The sequence below is a fragment of the Heteronotia binoei genome, chromosome 12 (assembly GCF_032191835.1).
Source record: "Heteronotia binoei isolate CCM8104 ecotype False Entrance Well chromosome 12, APGP_CSIRO_Hbin_v1, whole genome shotgun sequence".
In the NCBI taxonomy this organism is placed as follows: domain Eukaryota; kingdom Metazoa; phylum Chordata; class Lepidosauria; order Squamata; family Gekkonidae; genus Heteronotia; species Heteronotia binoei.
In genome coordinates, this window is record NC_083234.1 from 23,626,073 (window position 1) to 23,642,179 (window position 16,107).

A 16,107-nucleotide genomic window follows, 5' to 3' on the forward strand; every position below is an offset into this window, starting at 1 on the left:
TTGCTTTGCATACAGAAGGTTCCAGGCTCAATCCCCAGAAAGTAGTTAAAGGATTTCAGGTGAAAATGAACTGGGAAGGGCTACTCTTGGCCTAGGAGAGTAGTTATCAGCCAAAGCAGACAGTAATGGTCTACCTTGATACAAGGCAGCTTTATATGGTCAGGGAAGGAAGGATAGTTTCCTGCATTTCCATGCTTTTATTCTCTACCACTAGATCCTCTGCAGTGTGCATTTGATTTGCAAAGACTGCAGAGATAGGGAAAGCAATTCACCCAAGGACAAACAGCAAGTCTGTGGCAGAGTCTGGAATGAACAAGGCTGGCTTGATTATCCCCTCTCAATGGATTACGGTACATTAGCCCAGTGACAGGGCGCCCTGTTCCCTATTCATTCTCTCCCCTTCCGTTTTCAGGTTTCCATGGGACAAGCAGTTCCAGCAATCTGGCCCGTGACAAATTTTGTACAGATGGTTATTAAAACTTTTTTTTTGGGGAGGGCTGTTTATGATCGGGCTCCAGAAAGTAGTAAATTCTATTCAATGACCTCTCCTCGCTCAGACAGCTTTGCTTTATATGTCTGACTCATAGTTCCAGACCGTACCGACAAAAACAAACTTTTCACTCCCACTCGCCCAACCCCTTTTTTGCAACGCTGGCCGTGCAGAATCAACACTGAGGGTGGAAGACCAGGCCCTGGATTCTGGCCACAGCTTTCTCTTACTGCACCAACTGCTAAATGAAGATCCAGCTTTAGGGTTTCTGACATGGATGGTGATGTTAAGAACAACAATTTCCTCTCTTCCTCCCCACCCCCATGTTTTCTGCACCACAGCAGGTGAGAAAGACACACATCCTGTTAGGATTGCCAGCTCTGAGTTGCGAATAGGATTGCCAAATCGAAGTCAAGAAATATCTGGGGACTTTGGGGGTGGAGCCAGGAGCAAGGGTGTGGCAAGCACAATTGAACTCCAAAGGGAGTTCTGGCCATCACATTTAAAGGGACCACCACACTCCTTTTAAATGCCTTCCCTCCATTTGGAATAATGAAGGATAGGGACACCTTCTTTTGGGGCTCCTAGAACTGGACCCCCCAGTCCAATATTTTGAAACTTGGAAGGTGTTTGGAGGAGAGTCACCAGATGCTATGCTGAAAATATAGGCCTCCAGAGCCCCAGGTACCCCCAGATCAATTTTCCATTCTACCCTATGGGAATCGGTCTCCATAGGAAATAATGGCATGCCCAGCAGACATTTCCCTCCCCCTCCCTTTCTGATAACCATGAAGTGGGGGGAGGGCCTCCAAACCAGGGGATCCCCTGCCCCCACCTGGGGATTGGCAGCCCAAGTTGGGAAGTACATGATATTATGGGGGTGGAGCCAATGGAGGGTGGGGTTTGGAGAGGGGAGGGTCTTCAGCTGGCTAAAATACCTTACAGTCCACCCACCAAAGCAGCCAGTTTCTTCAGGGGAACTGATCTCTATTGTCTGGAGATCAGATGTAGTAGCGGGAGATCTCCAGGCCCCACCTCCAGACTGGCAACCTTACTGACTGCAGTGAGGGGCCGTGAGGTACTGTGACAGGCAGGTTCACACATTACATGGCCTAGGTATATGGTTGCCAGCAGGGCTTTTTTTTTTTGTAGAAAAAGCCCAGCAGGGACTCAATGCATTTTAATCTACACCTCCTGACATCACCATTGTTTCCTACTTTTTTTGGTAGGAAAAGCCCAGCAGGGACTCATTTGCATATTAGGCCACACCCCCTGATGCCAAGCCAGCCAGAACTGCATTCCTGTGCGCTCCTGCTAAAAAAAGCCCTGGTTGCCAGCCTCCAGCTAGCGGCTGGAGATCTCCTGGGATTACAACTGATCTTCCAGGCGACAGAGATCAGTTCACCTCAAGAAAATGGCTGCTTTGGAAGGTGGACCCTGAGGCATTACTCCCCATTTATTTATTTATTTTATTATATTTATATTCCGGCATCCCGTGACAGGCTCATTTAAGGCCCTCCTCTCTCCTAATTGCACCTTCCTCAGGCTCCCCCCCAATCTCCCAGTATTTCCCACCCCGGAGCTAGCAACCATAGTCTATGTAGGCACATGTATGTTGCAGTGATTATGGCATGTGTGAAGAAATGCGTCAGCCTTTCCTCATGCCCATACCGCTTTCCTGACCTGCAACTCGGGTTGCCATCTTCCAGGTGGCAACTGGAGGTTTCCTTCTGTTACAATTGATCTCCATACAATAGAGGTCGCTTCCCTTGGAGAAAATGGCTTGTTTGGAGAGTGGGCTCTATGGCAATATAACCTGCTGAAGCCCCTCCCCTCCCCAGGCTCCACCCCCAGAATCTCCAGGTATTTTGCGCCCCAGAGCTGGCAACCCAACCTGAAAAATCAGGCTGGTCTGGTCCAGCAGGCTCTATTATGTCTTTTGATATTCTGCTCATATTATTACAGCCCAGCTGGTGATACATAGTGGTGAGAGTGTCAGATGAGGACTTGGGAGACGCAGGTTCAAATCGCCACTCAGCCCCCCACAAGCTCACTGGGTGACCTTGGGCAGTCACGCTCTCTCAGCCTAACCAACCTCACAGGGTGGTTGTGAGGATAAAATGGAGGAGGGGAGAATGGGGTGTAAGTGGGGTATAAAGATCAAAATGAATAATACTTTTTCTAAAGCCATCTAAGCTAATGGCCATTACCATATCTTGTGGCAGAGAGTTGTATAGGCTAGATCTAAGTTAATTTTGAGCCATACTACCATTCTATGAGTGGCTGCACATCCTAGTAAATTGTGAATGGGAAAATGGTATTTGTATGTAATTTAATTTATAATTTACATTTTTATGCATTTCTATCATTTCCATCATTAAAGTAGGCTGCTATTTTTGCAGCTTGGTTTATCACAGAATATCTGCATTTTAGTTGCTTCCTGTACATTCTCCCCATGACTATTATCTAAAAATACAATTCACCCTATCAAAACACATGCACATGAAACCTTATCAACAACTAATTTTCATCTTCCTCATATGCTCCACCAGTATCTGCCCTCTGAATAATTGTTGCCGTTTGAGCAATTCCACTTCCTTTGCCAAGTTTTTTTCTCATTGCAAAACTGAGATTCTTGGTACAGGATGAAGAAACAGGGTGTGGGTATGAGCGCACGATCAGTATGGGCAAAGAGACCACAGTAGTAGGAACATCATCTGACCATAGAAGTGGTGTTCAATTCTCCTTGAAACATGAGGACTAGACCAGTGGTGGCCAAACTTGCTTAATGTAAGATCCATACAGAATAAACATCAGATGTTTGAAAGCCATAGGACATGAACATCAGATGTCTGAAAGCAGGCAGGCAGGCAGGCAAGAAGGAAGGCAAATAGCTGGGGGGAGGAAGGAAAGAGAGGTGGAAAGAAAGCAACTTTAACTTCAAATGCATTTTCCACGCCACCAGCTGGCTTGGCTTGCAGAAGTGATTTAAAGAGATAAATGTTTTTTCCAAGTTGGCCAACGGGGCAGTGGGGGCCTTGAGAGCCATACAATATGCGCAAAAGAGCCACATGTTGCTCCCAAGCCACAGTTTGGCCACCCCTGCTCTAGTTTGTTCTCTTGCCTACGAACCAGTTTCCAAAACAAAATTAATCATTGGCTTGAAGAAATGGTTTGTAAGTATGACAACAAAATGCTTTTTTCATTCCACCCAAGTTTTGGTCCGAGACCAAATTTCATGCAGTTGACTCAAACTGGCATCAAAACTAGCCAGCTTGGTGTAGTGGTTAAGTCTGTGGACTCTTATCTGGGAGAACCGGGTTTGATTCCCTACTCCTCCACTTGCAGCTGCTGGAATGGCCTTGGGTCAGCCATAGCTTTCGCAGAGGTTGTCCTTGAAAGGGCAGCTGCTGTGAGAGCCCTCTCCAGCCCCACCCACCTCACAGGGTGTCTGTTGTGGGGGAGGAAGGAGATTGTGAGCCGCTCTGAGACTTTTCGGAGTGGAGGGCAGGATATAAATCCAATATCATCTTCTTCTTCTAGCGGCACCCTACCTGCTGGGACGATGACTCTCCTTTCATTGGTTGTCATGTTGGGGGGAGGAGGGCCGTTCTTTTCATCCATGTAGGTGCCATAACTCAAGGGGTTGGACTCTGTCCCCGCAGCAACCAACTTGTTGCATTTGCTAACGCTGCAGTCCACCGGAGATTCCCTGCAACAAGAACACCAAAATCTGATCAGCAATTCTATCTTTGGTTTAGACGTGACAGTTTTCCCTGTGCTTCCTGCACCCAAATTAAAACCTATGGGAGATATCAATGCACTCCTGCTACGAAGACCATAGATGTTCTGTCAACGTGCAGTACTGTGGCAGAAACAGGACTCTAATTAACAACATATCTGTGGCTTTATATGAACAATAAAACCCTGCTATTAAGATGTTTATGAACAATAAAGCCCTGCTGTGAAGATGTTTGCCCTGACCTGGATGGTCCAGGTTACCTTGATCTTGTCAGATCTTGGGAGCTCAGCAGAGTCAGCCCTGGTTAGTATTTAGATGGGAGGCCACCAAGGAAGCCCAGGGGCTCTATGAAGAAGCAGGCAATGGTGAACTACCTCCGAAGATCTCTTACCTTGAAAAGCCCACAAGGTTGCCATAAGCTAGTTGTGACTTGAAGGCACGATAATAACAATAACAATAACAGCAGCAGCAACAACAACGTGTTTACAAGAATGAGCTGCATGTCTGAATGTCGGAGCATCTTGGATGAAGGCACACTGGATTGCAGGGCCCACTGAGGGCACTTGGGCATCCCAGTTCGCAGTTGTCAGATGACATGTCAACAAGCTCTGTGACCACATCTGCCCCCACACCGTATCCACACACATCCTCCTTCTCTTCCAACTGTGGGCCTGTCCTGATTTGTTCTGAAGACACCCCTAAATCAACCCATTTAATGATTGTTTGAGGGGGGGTCTCCAGCAGAAGAACTTGATTTGAGTCCAGCAGCATCATAAAGAACAAGATTTCCAGGGCATAAGCATTTGAGACTCTCGAAAGCTTACACCTTGGACATCTTATTCATCCTTAGGGTGCTACTGGACTGGAATCTTCCTCATTTACTGACTGGCACCTCCTTCTGATCTAGCCCAAAGCCGCAGGCATTGTTGCAAAAGGGAAAAGGTAAACCATTAATAATGAAAATGGTCAACAGTGTGATGCTCTCAGTCATTTGATGCTCTGCTACTCAGGATATGATGAGGCACAAAAGATGGGTGGGGGGAAGCAACAAAATAATTTGCTGAGGATAAGGAAATACCTCAGGCCAAGTATGAACCAAATTAGAACAAATAGCCCAAGGATACTGGTGAAGCTTATGCTCTGGGTGATTGCTGAAGGCTACTGTGTACATTTGAAAGAAATTTGGTTGAGACACTAATTGGAAAGGACTGAGCTCTTGAGGAAGACATGAAACTTCTTATATTCGAATAGCAAATTGGGTTCAGGGATCCTTCTCTCCTATTTGGAAGCAGTTATTCAATAAATAAAGTCCTTATGCTTCACACCCAGAGTTACCAACTCCTTCTTGGGAAATACTGGATATTTGAAGGTGTGGAGTCTGGTGAGGGAGGGGTTTGGAAAGGGGAGATATTTCAGCGGGGTATAATGCCATAGAACCCACCCTCCAAGGCAGCCATTTTCTCCAGGGGAACTGATCTCTGTCACCTGGAAATTGTAATCCAGGAGATCTCCAGTCCCCACTTGGAGGCTAGCAACCCTATGAATAGCACTCCTCCCAGAACAGTCCCACTAGGGTTGCCACATCTGGGGTGGGAAATACCTGGAGCTTTTGGGGGTGGAGCCCGAGGACACTGGGGTTTGGGGAGGGGAAGGACTTCAGAGGTATGTAATGCCATAGAGCTCAACTTCCAAAGTGGCCACTTTCTGCAGGTGAACTGAATCTCTGTCATCTGGAGATCAGTAGTAAGATTGGGCGATCTCCAGCCACCATCTGGAGGTTGGCAGTCTGAAGCCCCACCCAGTCCACCATCCAGCTTTTTCCAACCACACACGTGAAAAAAAGCAACTGAACAGCTCTGAAAGAACCTGCCCTGTTTGCTGCGAAGAAAAGACCGTCTGGTGAACAAGCCTCGAGGATTTGCCAATTGGGAACGTTAACATTTGTTTGTGAAAGGCAGAATTACTCCAGCGTAGTGATCATGGCTGGGAGATAAACGCTCTGCTGAGATATTCTTGAGGCAGATGGTAATTTTTTCCTCATGGCTTTCTGGAGGGAACGTGGCTTGGAAATGGAAATAAGACGTTTAAACTTACACATGTTAGAATTTAAGGTTGCATTATTTCGCCTACTGTTTTTCCAGGCACGGAACCAAAGGCGGTCTTCGGAGAGGCGAATTGCTGAAGTTTTAATGTCCCTGTGGCAATGAGAGAAGGGGCTGAGCGACTGCAGAGCAGGCGGGCCTCACAGACGGAGGGGGAGAAATTCTCGTGGCAGAAATTCTCAGTGTCAGGTGTTAAAAGCTGCAAGTATTTGGAGTACAAGACATCTGGCACTCTGAAGAAGTTTTACCCTAAAGGACTGACTTGCTCTCCAAAGTGTTGTCTCAGTTGCCAACAGGTCTAAAAGAAGGATTCATGCATGAAACAGCAGACTGCTAATTTCACATAACTAAAGTTGCCTCCATCTACAAAGTGCCTGGAGCCTGAATAGGTGAGCCTGGGGATCTCACAGAATTGCAATTTATATAGACTACAGGGACCCGTTCCCATGGAGAAAATGGCTGCTTTGGAATGTGGACTCTACGGCATTATAGCTATATAGCGGGAGGTGTCCCAGCAATTCCTTTCAGTGCCCTCCAGTGCCCCAACTGGTGTGTTGGCAGTGGACCTAAGATATTCTAGCAATCCACAAAGCTCTATAGTAAAACCACAAAGTTGTTGCCCAAATGCTAGAGCACCTTGAGACTGGTGTCAGCATATCGATGGTGAAGCCGCCTGGGGAAGTGTCCCACCAGTTGCCAGGCCTGAATACTCACTGAGGTCCCTCCATTCATCAAACCTCATCTTCCCCAGTTTCCACCACAAAATCTCTAGTAATTTCTCAGCCAAAGAGTTGGCAGCCCTAGAGACACATGCCTGCTCACTTAACAGGGAAATGGACCACAGTGGGTTCCAGTGTTGATCTAGGAAAGCCAGGTTCGAATCTTCACATGCCATGGAAGCTCACTGGGTGACCTTGGCCCAGTCCCCCCCTCTCAGCCTAGCCTACCTTAGAGGGTTGTTATGAGGATAAAATGGAGAAGAAGAGAATGACGTTTATGGTTCTATCTCCAGTTCCCCTGTATGTGCCCATTATGGGTTTAGGGATGGAGATCCACTGTGCATGATTTACTTTGGAAAATGTCAGTATAGCCATAGCAGCCACAACTGTTGTCTGAAGCATGAAACATCTCTTATTTCAGTGGGCCTTGAGAATGTCCAGCAGCACTCTCAATCCTAACACAGTACAATAAAACTAGAGGTGAACAAAGTGTCCACACCATGGAACAATTCGTCTACACCCCTTCATGAATGACTCAAGGAAGCAAGTCAAGCTGTGCTTGACATGAATAAGCAAATTAAAAAGGAAAGGTGAACAGGGAAATTGTTTCCTGTTTACCAGCATTCCAGGCAATTCTATTACCATTACTTCTATAATGTCATCAATGTAGGTAAACTTTTTGCAGTGTGCAAGATGACAGGTAACCTCGCCTTGAGATGCTTACAATATAAAATTGGAAATAGAAAAAACAGTAAAAGATGGGCAGGGGGGTGGAGGTGAGAATGCAGAGAGGAAGAGTATGCATTAATGTCATTCCATGTGCCTCGTTTCAGTAGGGAAGAAAGTTGTTCCAAAGTCTTCAAACTGAAGGTATTTCACACAATATGCAGTAAATCAGTGTGGTGTGGAGTCTGAGGTGCTGGACTAAGACTGTGGAGACCAGGGTTCAAATCTTCACTCAGCAGCTAGGCTCACACTCTATCCCAAGTCTAACCCATAGCTCAGGGCTGTTGTGACAATGAGCTATTTATGCCACCCTTGGAGGAAGTATGTGGCAGAAATGTGATACCACCTTTGCATCAGAATATACTAAGGATGCCAGTCTTGACCATTCCCTGCTGGTACCTCAAAGGCTAGAGGGGGGAGGAAACGGAGTGTGGGGATATAGCAGTATTGCTCCAGCATGCAATGTCACTTCCAGCAAGAACCAGAAGTGATGCCATGACATCAGAGGTGACACTCTAGGATTTGTCAAAAACTTTATGGTTTAACCACAAAGTTTTGGAGGATCCAAAATGTTGCCCCTAATGTCATAATGTTACTTTTTTTTTGGGGGGGGGGGGTTGCTGTAAGTGAGACTGCAAGCCAGCACAACACCAGTATATCTGTCCCTGTCCCTCAAATTCTCCTAGGGTACCAGGCAGTAGCGTGGCATCTCTTGGATATGCACTTGACAGGAATCTGGCTCTCTGACAAGAGTATCTGTATGACATTTGCAAACAGTGTTCCCTCTGAGCTGAGTTAGTGTGAGCTAGCTCACAGTTTGTTAGCTTCCAGCACACACATTTTTATCTTAGCTCAGGAAAAATGGCCCCAGAGCAAAATAATTTATGCAGCAGCTCACAGCTTTAATGCCAGTAGCTCACAAAGCAGAATTTTTCCTCACAAGACTCCACAGGTTAGCAAGAACATTGGTTGCAAACCACTTAGTTTGACACATTCGCACAACAAGTCTGCCACTTGTATTCTGGCTGGTTTGGAAAGCAGAAGGAATTTTAAAGACGTCATTAGCACCTTATAAACCAGGGTAGACGTAGAACATGAGAACTCTGTGCAAACATCACAGAGCAGACAAACCACCTTGCAGGAGGTCAATTTAAAACCTGCACATAAAGCAGGCATTGTGAATGGACGTCAGGCATGACTACACAATACATTTGATGCTTACCCTCCATGGGGACTTCTAGGCAGACCTCTCCTAGCTGGGAACTCAGTCTCATAAGCGCTCAGCCCCCTCGTTCAAATCAGCGAGAAGGAAAGAAGCTTCTGCTTTCCACACTGCACTGTTTTTGTGACCTGGTATGACCTTGAAGGCACGTTAGCTGCCCCAGTAGAATGTCCATGTGCACTGATGGGCAACTCTGCAGCTGCCATAGTGTCCCCTCCGGGAGGGACAGTTTCTAGTTGGCAAAGTATGGGTACAGAAGGCCACATGAGCACATGAAACTGCCTTATCCTGAATCAGACCCTCAGTCCATCAAGGTTAGCATTGTCTACTCAGACTGGCAGCAGCTCTCAGCAGGGTTTCAGGCTGAGGTCTTTCACAGCACCGACTGCCAAGTCTTTTAACTGTCGATGACTGGGGATTGAACCTGGGACCTTCTGCATGCCAAGCAGATGCTCTACCATTGAGCCACAGCCCCTCCCACAGAGAGGTAACTCAGTTCTGGCAACCTTTACCCTACAACCATCTCAAATGCCTTTTTAAGTATACATAGGTGCTTTCCACACAGATAGGGCTTATGCGGCTTCCCCATTGCCGGTGCGGCTGCTGATAAAGCACAATGGGAACAGGGAAACCACATGGTAAGTTTCCCCACAGATTCCCTGCCCCAGTCCCCCAGCAGCAGCCTTCCCCTGGGCAACCAGGGCTTTTGCAATTTTTTTTAAAGAAATAACTGACACCACAATATCATCATATCACTTTATCATTATAACACGAGATGTAACAGATTCTCTGAATTTTTTAAAAAAGTACATCTCTGTCTCCTTCTGTTATTGTACAGCTGCCAAGCCACAGCCTGGAACCCTCTGGGGGTGGGATGCAAATTCCTGCAAAACCCAGAAAGGATGACTTGATGACGGCGACTATAGGATTCGCAAAGACTCTATGGTTGAAACCAGGGTGGCGTTTTTGGTAGAAAAAGCCCAGCAGGAAGTCATTTGCATATTAGGCCACTCCCCTGATGCCAAGCCAATCGGAACTGTGTTCCTGCTCAGAAATAAGTAGATAATTTAATACATGCATAATGGAAGGGTCGCCATCAAGTTGCAGCCGATTTATGGCAACCCCATTGGGCTTTCAAGGCAGGAGACATTCAGAGGTGGTTGGCCATTGTCTGTCTCTGTGTAGCGACCATGGCCATCCCTGGTGGTCTCCCATCCAAATACTTATTTATTTATTTACTTACTTTAAATTTCTCTCTCGCCCTCTCTGCAAGCGGACTCAGGGCGGCTAACAACATTCATATTTACAAGTTAAAACTGATTAAAATATAGTTACAATTTAAAACCATTACGTGGTACTGATCAGGAGTGACCCTGTTTAGCTTCTGAGATCTGATGAGATCGGGCTAGCCTGGGTTATCCAGGTCAGCAGACATAATGCTTTACATAATACATAACGATCATAAATCCATGAGCAGCTATGAAAGATGATTCACTGGACGGGAAAAAAACAAACAGGCTTCCTATTTGACTTGGTGAGCCACTGACCTGAAGGCCTAAGGTCAAAAGTTAAATGGGGAAAACCCAGTTTCTTTCCACAAAACTGAGATTATATGAGCCAGTTCACTGTGGGCATGTGAGGCTCCAAAGGAATGGCCCGCTTTCACTTGAATTGCCAGCCATCGACTGTGCCCCGCAGGAGTTGGGGCTGGCAACATGGCGTGCGGCACCATTAGTGTTACAGTGTGATATCACTTCCAGGGTTTTCTGTCACCCCTCTCTAGGAATCAACAAAAACTGTATTGCAAAACCAACCCTACAACAATGTGGCATCTCTTCTGGATTCCCTTCCCCCAACCAACTGTATTTTTTCTTATTAATTTTCTTCCCACGGAGTGGCAGCGGGAAGCTACCAAAGCAGGAGACATGGCAATCATAACTTCCACCCCAGCTAGCATTTGAACTGCGGTAAAGGAAGAGGAAGAGAACATTTGCTCCAGGGAGAGGGTGTGTGTGAAGAAATGAGCATTCCCTAGACAGTGGCAGGAAAGTTGCTGTGTTGGTCTGCAGTAGAATCGTAGAGTTGAATGTGACCCCCTAGGGTCATCTAGTCCAACCCCCTGCACAATGCAGGAATAGGGTTGCCAAGTCCAATTCAAGAAATATCTGGGGACTTTGGGGGTGGGGCCAGGAGACTTTGGGGGTGAAGCCAGGAGACATTGGGGCGGAGCCAAGAGCACGGGTGTGACAAGCAGAATTGAACTCTAAGGGAGTTCTGGCCATCACATTTAAAGGGACAGTACACCTTTTAAAATGCCTTCCTTCCATAGAAAATAATGAAGGATAGGGGCACCTTCTTTTGGGGCTCGTAGAATTGGACCCCCTGGTCCAATACTTTTGAAACTTGGGGGGCATTTTGGGAAGAGGCACTAGATGCTATACTGAAAATTTGGCACCTCTACCTCAAAAAACAGCCCCCCAGAGCCCCTGATACCCGCGGATCAATTCCTCATCATTCCTTATGGGAATTGTTCATGGAGGTGCATAATGGCTGTGGGGGTGGGGTTTCCCCCACCGGCCAGCTGGCTGGGGGAGGGGGGAAGCCTGTAAAACTGGGGGATCCCCCGCTGGGACCTGGGGATTGGGAAGCCTATGCAGGAAATCCACAAACACTTCCCTCTAAGTTCACAGGATCAGCATTGCTGTCAGATGGCCATCTAGCCTCTGTTTAAAAACCTCCAAGGAAGAGCTAGATTTGAATTCAGAAGCACCTTAGAGACCAACAAGAGTTTCAGGGTACAAGCTTTCGTGAATCAAATCTCCCTTCATCTCTAAGGTGTCACTGAACTCGAATCTGAATGTTGGCTCTCCAGATGTTTTTTTGCCTGCAACTCCCATCAGCCCCAGCCAGCATGGCCAAATGGCTGGGGCTGATGGGAGTTGTAGGCAAAAAATATCTGGAGAGCCAACGTTCCCTATCCCTGCCCTAGACAGGCTTGTGATCTGTTGACTACAGCATAACCTCTACACCAGTCCATCTGAGACAAAGGCTTCCCTTTCCCCTCTCTCCTTTGCGAATACAAGCCATCTAGTGACCACATTAGGGCTTACAGTGCAAGTAAAAAAAGGAAAGGAAAGGTCCCCTGTGCAAGCACCAGTCGTTTCCGACTCTGGGGTGACAGTTGCTTTCACAACGTTTTTATGGCAGACTTTTTACGGAGTGGTTTGCCACTGCCTTCCCCAAGTAAAGAGTGCAAGTAAAGAGGGGACTAAAGGCTGTTTTCTAAGGAAGCTGCTGCCCATGAAGAGGAAACACTGAGGGGCAGAGAGAGACAGGAAGGAGAAGAAAGAGGCAGAGTTCACTGTTTGCTCCTAAGTGCAGGATGTGCTGAAACCTCTCAGATTGGCTACAGCTTCTCTAGGTAGGCAGCTGAGGGGCACACAAAACAGGTGAAAGAGGATGGGTCGGAGGTGTGACAATGGACCGCAAAAAAGGCTCATGCCTCGATGTTATTTGTAGGGAGGCACAAAGCTGAGCATCCCGGTTAATTTTCCAATTATGGCACTCGGGCTAAAAGGTTATCATGTCTTGAGACGACTTCATTTTCATTACCGGCTCTTCCTCCCAGTGGCGAAAACATGAAATGCTTAAAATAACCCAGGTGGCCTTTTTCCCTGCGCTGAGCTTGAGACAATTTGCCCAGCTTTTCAAGGAGCCTCTGTCCCCGGGAGAGGAGAGGAAGGAAAATAATAGCCAAGGAAACAAAGAGTCACCACAGCTGCTAATAAGTTAATGACCAAGGTTTCTCCTAGGGTTGCTTGGGCATTGTGAATGAATTAAGGAAGGGGTTGGGGTGGGGGCCCGATAAGCATTATGGAAGGGGAGGAGGTCAAAGACGAATGGGGTGGAAGGGAAAAACAGCCAGGAGGAAAATTCAAAATGCAGCACACTTTCTGTCCCTCAGAAAACTTTTCTGGAACCCTGGGATTTGTACAGTTGGAGGATTCCGATTGAAATAATCAAAATGCATTGGGAACCCCAACCCTTGCAACTGTTTCTCCTTGTGTTTTGGAGATATCCCCCCTCCCCCTCCAATGTCATGGTACAAACAGGAACTGTGCCATTTGGACACCAGTTTGGTGTAGTGGTTAAGTGCATGGACTCTTATCTAGGTGAACCGGGTTTGATTCCCCACTCCTCCATTTGCAGCTGCTGGAATGGCCTTGGGTCAGCCATAGCTCTTACAGAGCTGTCCTTGAAAGGGCAGCTGCTGTAAGAGCTCTCTCAGCCCCACCTACTCACTGGATGTCTGTTGTGGGAGAAGAAGATAAAGGAAATTGTAAGCTGCTCTGAGACTCTAATTCAGAGAGAAGGGCAGGGTATAAATCTGCAGTCTTCTTTTAGCCTCTTAAACTGTGGGTCTCTAGGTCACAGATAGTTTAGTCCTTATCCAGAACATCCTGATATCAGTTACCCCACCTTCTTCTAACCACACTGGTCTGTGCTGCTCGTCTTGAATGCATTCCTTTTCTGCCAGAACTCATATACATCCTGCCCACTAATGGGCCCTTCCTTTCTGGTCCTTAGGGCCTCCTTTCCCATGGCGGTGTTTTTGAGCAGCCTCCAAAAGAAACATGCTTCACAGAAACATCCACACACAGAGCAGCCATCATCCTTTATACAGTACCCAATGCTCCTGTCACCAACCAAATTGGATCAGGGGAAACATTTTGGACTAGTCAGGGGCTAAAAAGCCAGCAACTCTGGCTCCTAACAATCCCCGGTGAAACTGCCTTTGACAGAGTCAGACTACTGGTCTATCAGTTAGATTTCAGTCCAGTAACTCTTTAGAGATTCAATACAATTTTCAGGCTTTCGAAGGGAGCTTGAACTCTCAAAAGCTTGCACCCCCAAAATCTGGTTGGTCTTTAAGGTGCCGTTGGACTCAAATCTAGCTGTTTTACTGCAGACCAGCATGGGTACCCTTTGAAACTGGTCTATCAAGATCAATGTTGTCTACTCTCACTGGCAGCAGCTCTCCAGGATCTCAGCTGGATGTCTTTTCATATCACCTGCTTTGAACTGGAGATTCTGGGGGAGTAAACTAAATTGGGAGGAACAACACATACAGTAGAAGACAGAGTCTAGATACAGGATGATCTTGACAGGCTGGAAAACTGGGCTAAAATAAATAACATAATGGGGATTAATTGAAATTAAATCAAGAGAGTTTTTGGCTAAACATTCGGAATAACTTCTTAACAGAGAGGTTCCTCAGTGGAACAGGCTTCCTCGGGAGGTGGTGGGCTCTCCTTCTTTGGAGGTTTTTGAGCAGAGGATAGATGGCCATTTGACAGCAATTCTGATTCTGTGAACTTAAGCAGATCATGAGAAGGAGGGCAGGGGTGATTTTCCTGTATTGTGCAGGGGGTTGGACTAGAAGATCCTGGAGGTCCCTTCCAACCCGACGATTCTATGGCCTTTTGCATGTAAAGTGGATGCTGTGGCACCGAGGGCCAAACCACATCTTACATTTTACACAAGCTGTCTCTGGGGACTGGCAGCCAACACACAACTGAGACAGTGGCACAGAGGGAGGAAAGGTTCCTGACTCCCCCTGTGGGCTGGCCTTAGGCTGTCTGGCACTCTATGCAAGGCTAACTTCTGGCACCCCCCCACACACTGATAACATCACTGAGTCCATGGGGAGTGCACAAGTCGTCACGCCCAGAAGGCCAGCACCCTAGGTAATCACCTAGTTTGCTTAGTGGCAGGGCTTGCACTGCTCCCCCTCGTGCTGTTTTATAGATCCAAAACAGGGGGTGGGGAGAGGTGTTCTTTCCCATTGGGCAGTTGTATGTACAAGCAGTTAGTATATGTGCAACCACACAATGGCTCAAGTAACACCTTCCCCTCTCCTTGAGCCATTTCAACTCTGGAAAATGGCACTGGGGAGCAGGAAGGTAGGACCATTTCTTTCCTTTAAGCTGTAGCCCTGATAAGAGGTGTCCTTTTCCAAGTACTTGAAATCCTTAGAGAGGCACATGAAAGTGCATATATGAGATCTGTAAAAAGGGCAGGGCTTTTTCTGTAGCAGGAGCTCCTTTGCTTATTAGGCCACACATCCCTGATGTAGCCAGTCCTCCAAGAGTTTACAGGGCTCTTAGCTCCAGGAGGGTTGGCTACATCAGGGGTGTGTGGCCTATTATGCAAAGGAGTTCCTGCTAAAAAAAAGCCCTGAAAAGGGGGCAAAAATGGAATAAGAAAATGAGATTAAATTGTTTCAGTAACAGCTCTGGGGACAGGACTGGCTTAAATTTAGATACTTGAGCACAGATCAGTAAATCAAGATTTCATTTGTCCTCCCACAACCCCAGTTTACATTCTAATCTATCAGATACCAGGCTTGAAATAGCCATCTTTACCATCTTACACCCACAGACCAGCCTTAAAAGGAAAGTCGGACATTCTTTTTATGAAACGGTGCTCCTCGAGGACATATTTCTGAAACAATAACAGCCGCTAATCCAGTACAGACACAAGCACTCAAAAATATTTATCTGGTTCCTTGCTAGAAGGACAAGTTTTAAATGGCTTGGCTTGCAGAGCCTTACATATTGTCCCCATTTCTTTTGGAGAATGAGATTCCTTTGAATGTGCCAGTTCTTCTTCTTTTATCTGCCTCTGGGCTCTGCTTCTGCATTTTCGCACATCAAGCAAAATAGATGAAACTCCATCAGAAGCAGCAAAATTAACTGACCAGGATGAAAAGGTCATAAGTGCAAAAAAAAAAAAAATATGTATTTATAACGGCTCTATACACTTTTGAAAATTCACTCCTATGAAAACACAGATTGCCAACTGAGCACTTGCTCTATTCCTTTGACACCGCCAAAAGGTACTGGGCAAAAGCTTTGATCATGAAAACAAAACAAATCTTATGAGTGGAATTCTTCTCATACTGCAGTGTTGTGCATCTCATTTGCAACATGGAGATGCTGCATACATCCTTAAAACTGCTAAAAAATCTCCTGCTTTGAACTTCCTCTGATTCCTTTGTCCACCCCGCTCCACAGTCGCTGTTGTGTAAAACTAGGGTTGCCAAT

General features: G+C 46.6%; 1 protein-coding gene across 3 annotated transcripts in view; it reads right to left on the reverse strand.

The window, feature by feature from the left end:
- FLI1 (Fli-1 proto-oncogene, ETS transcription factor) overlaps positions 1-16,107 on the reverse strand; it is a 161,181-nt gene that overhangs the window by 56,507 nt on the left and 88,567 nt on the right. For all 3 annotated transcript variants that reach the window (XM_060250838.1, XM_060250837.1, XM_060250839.1), the window contains exon 3: positions 4,045-4,202. In XM_060250838.1, the coding sequence (XP_060106821.1) occupies positions 4,045-4,202 (158 nt within the window). The remainder of the gene's footprint in view (positions 1-4,044; positions 4,203-16,107) is intronic.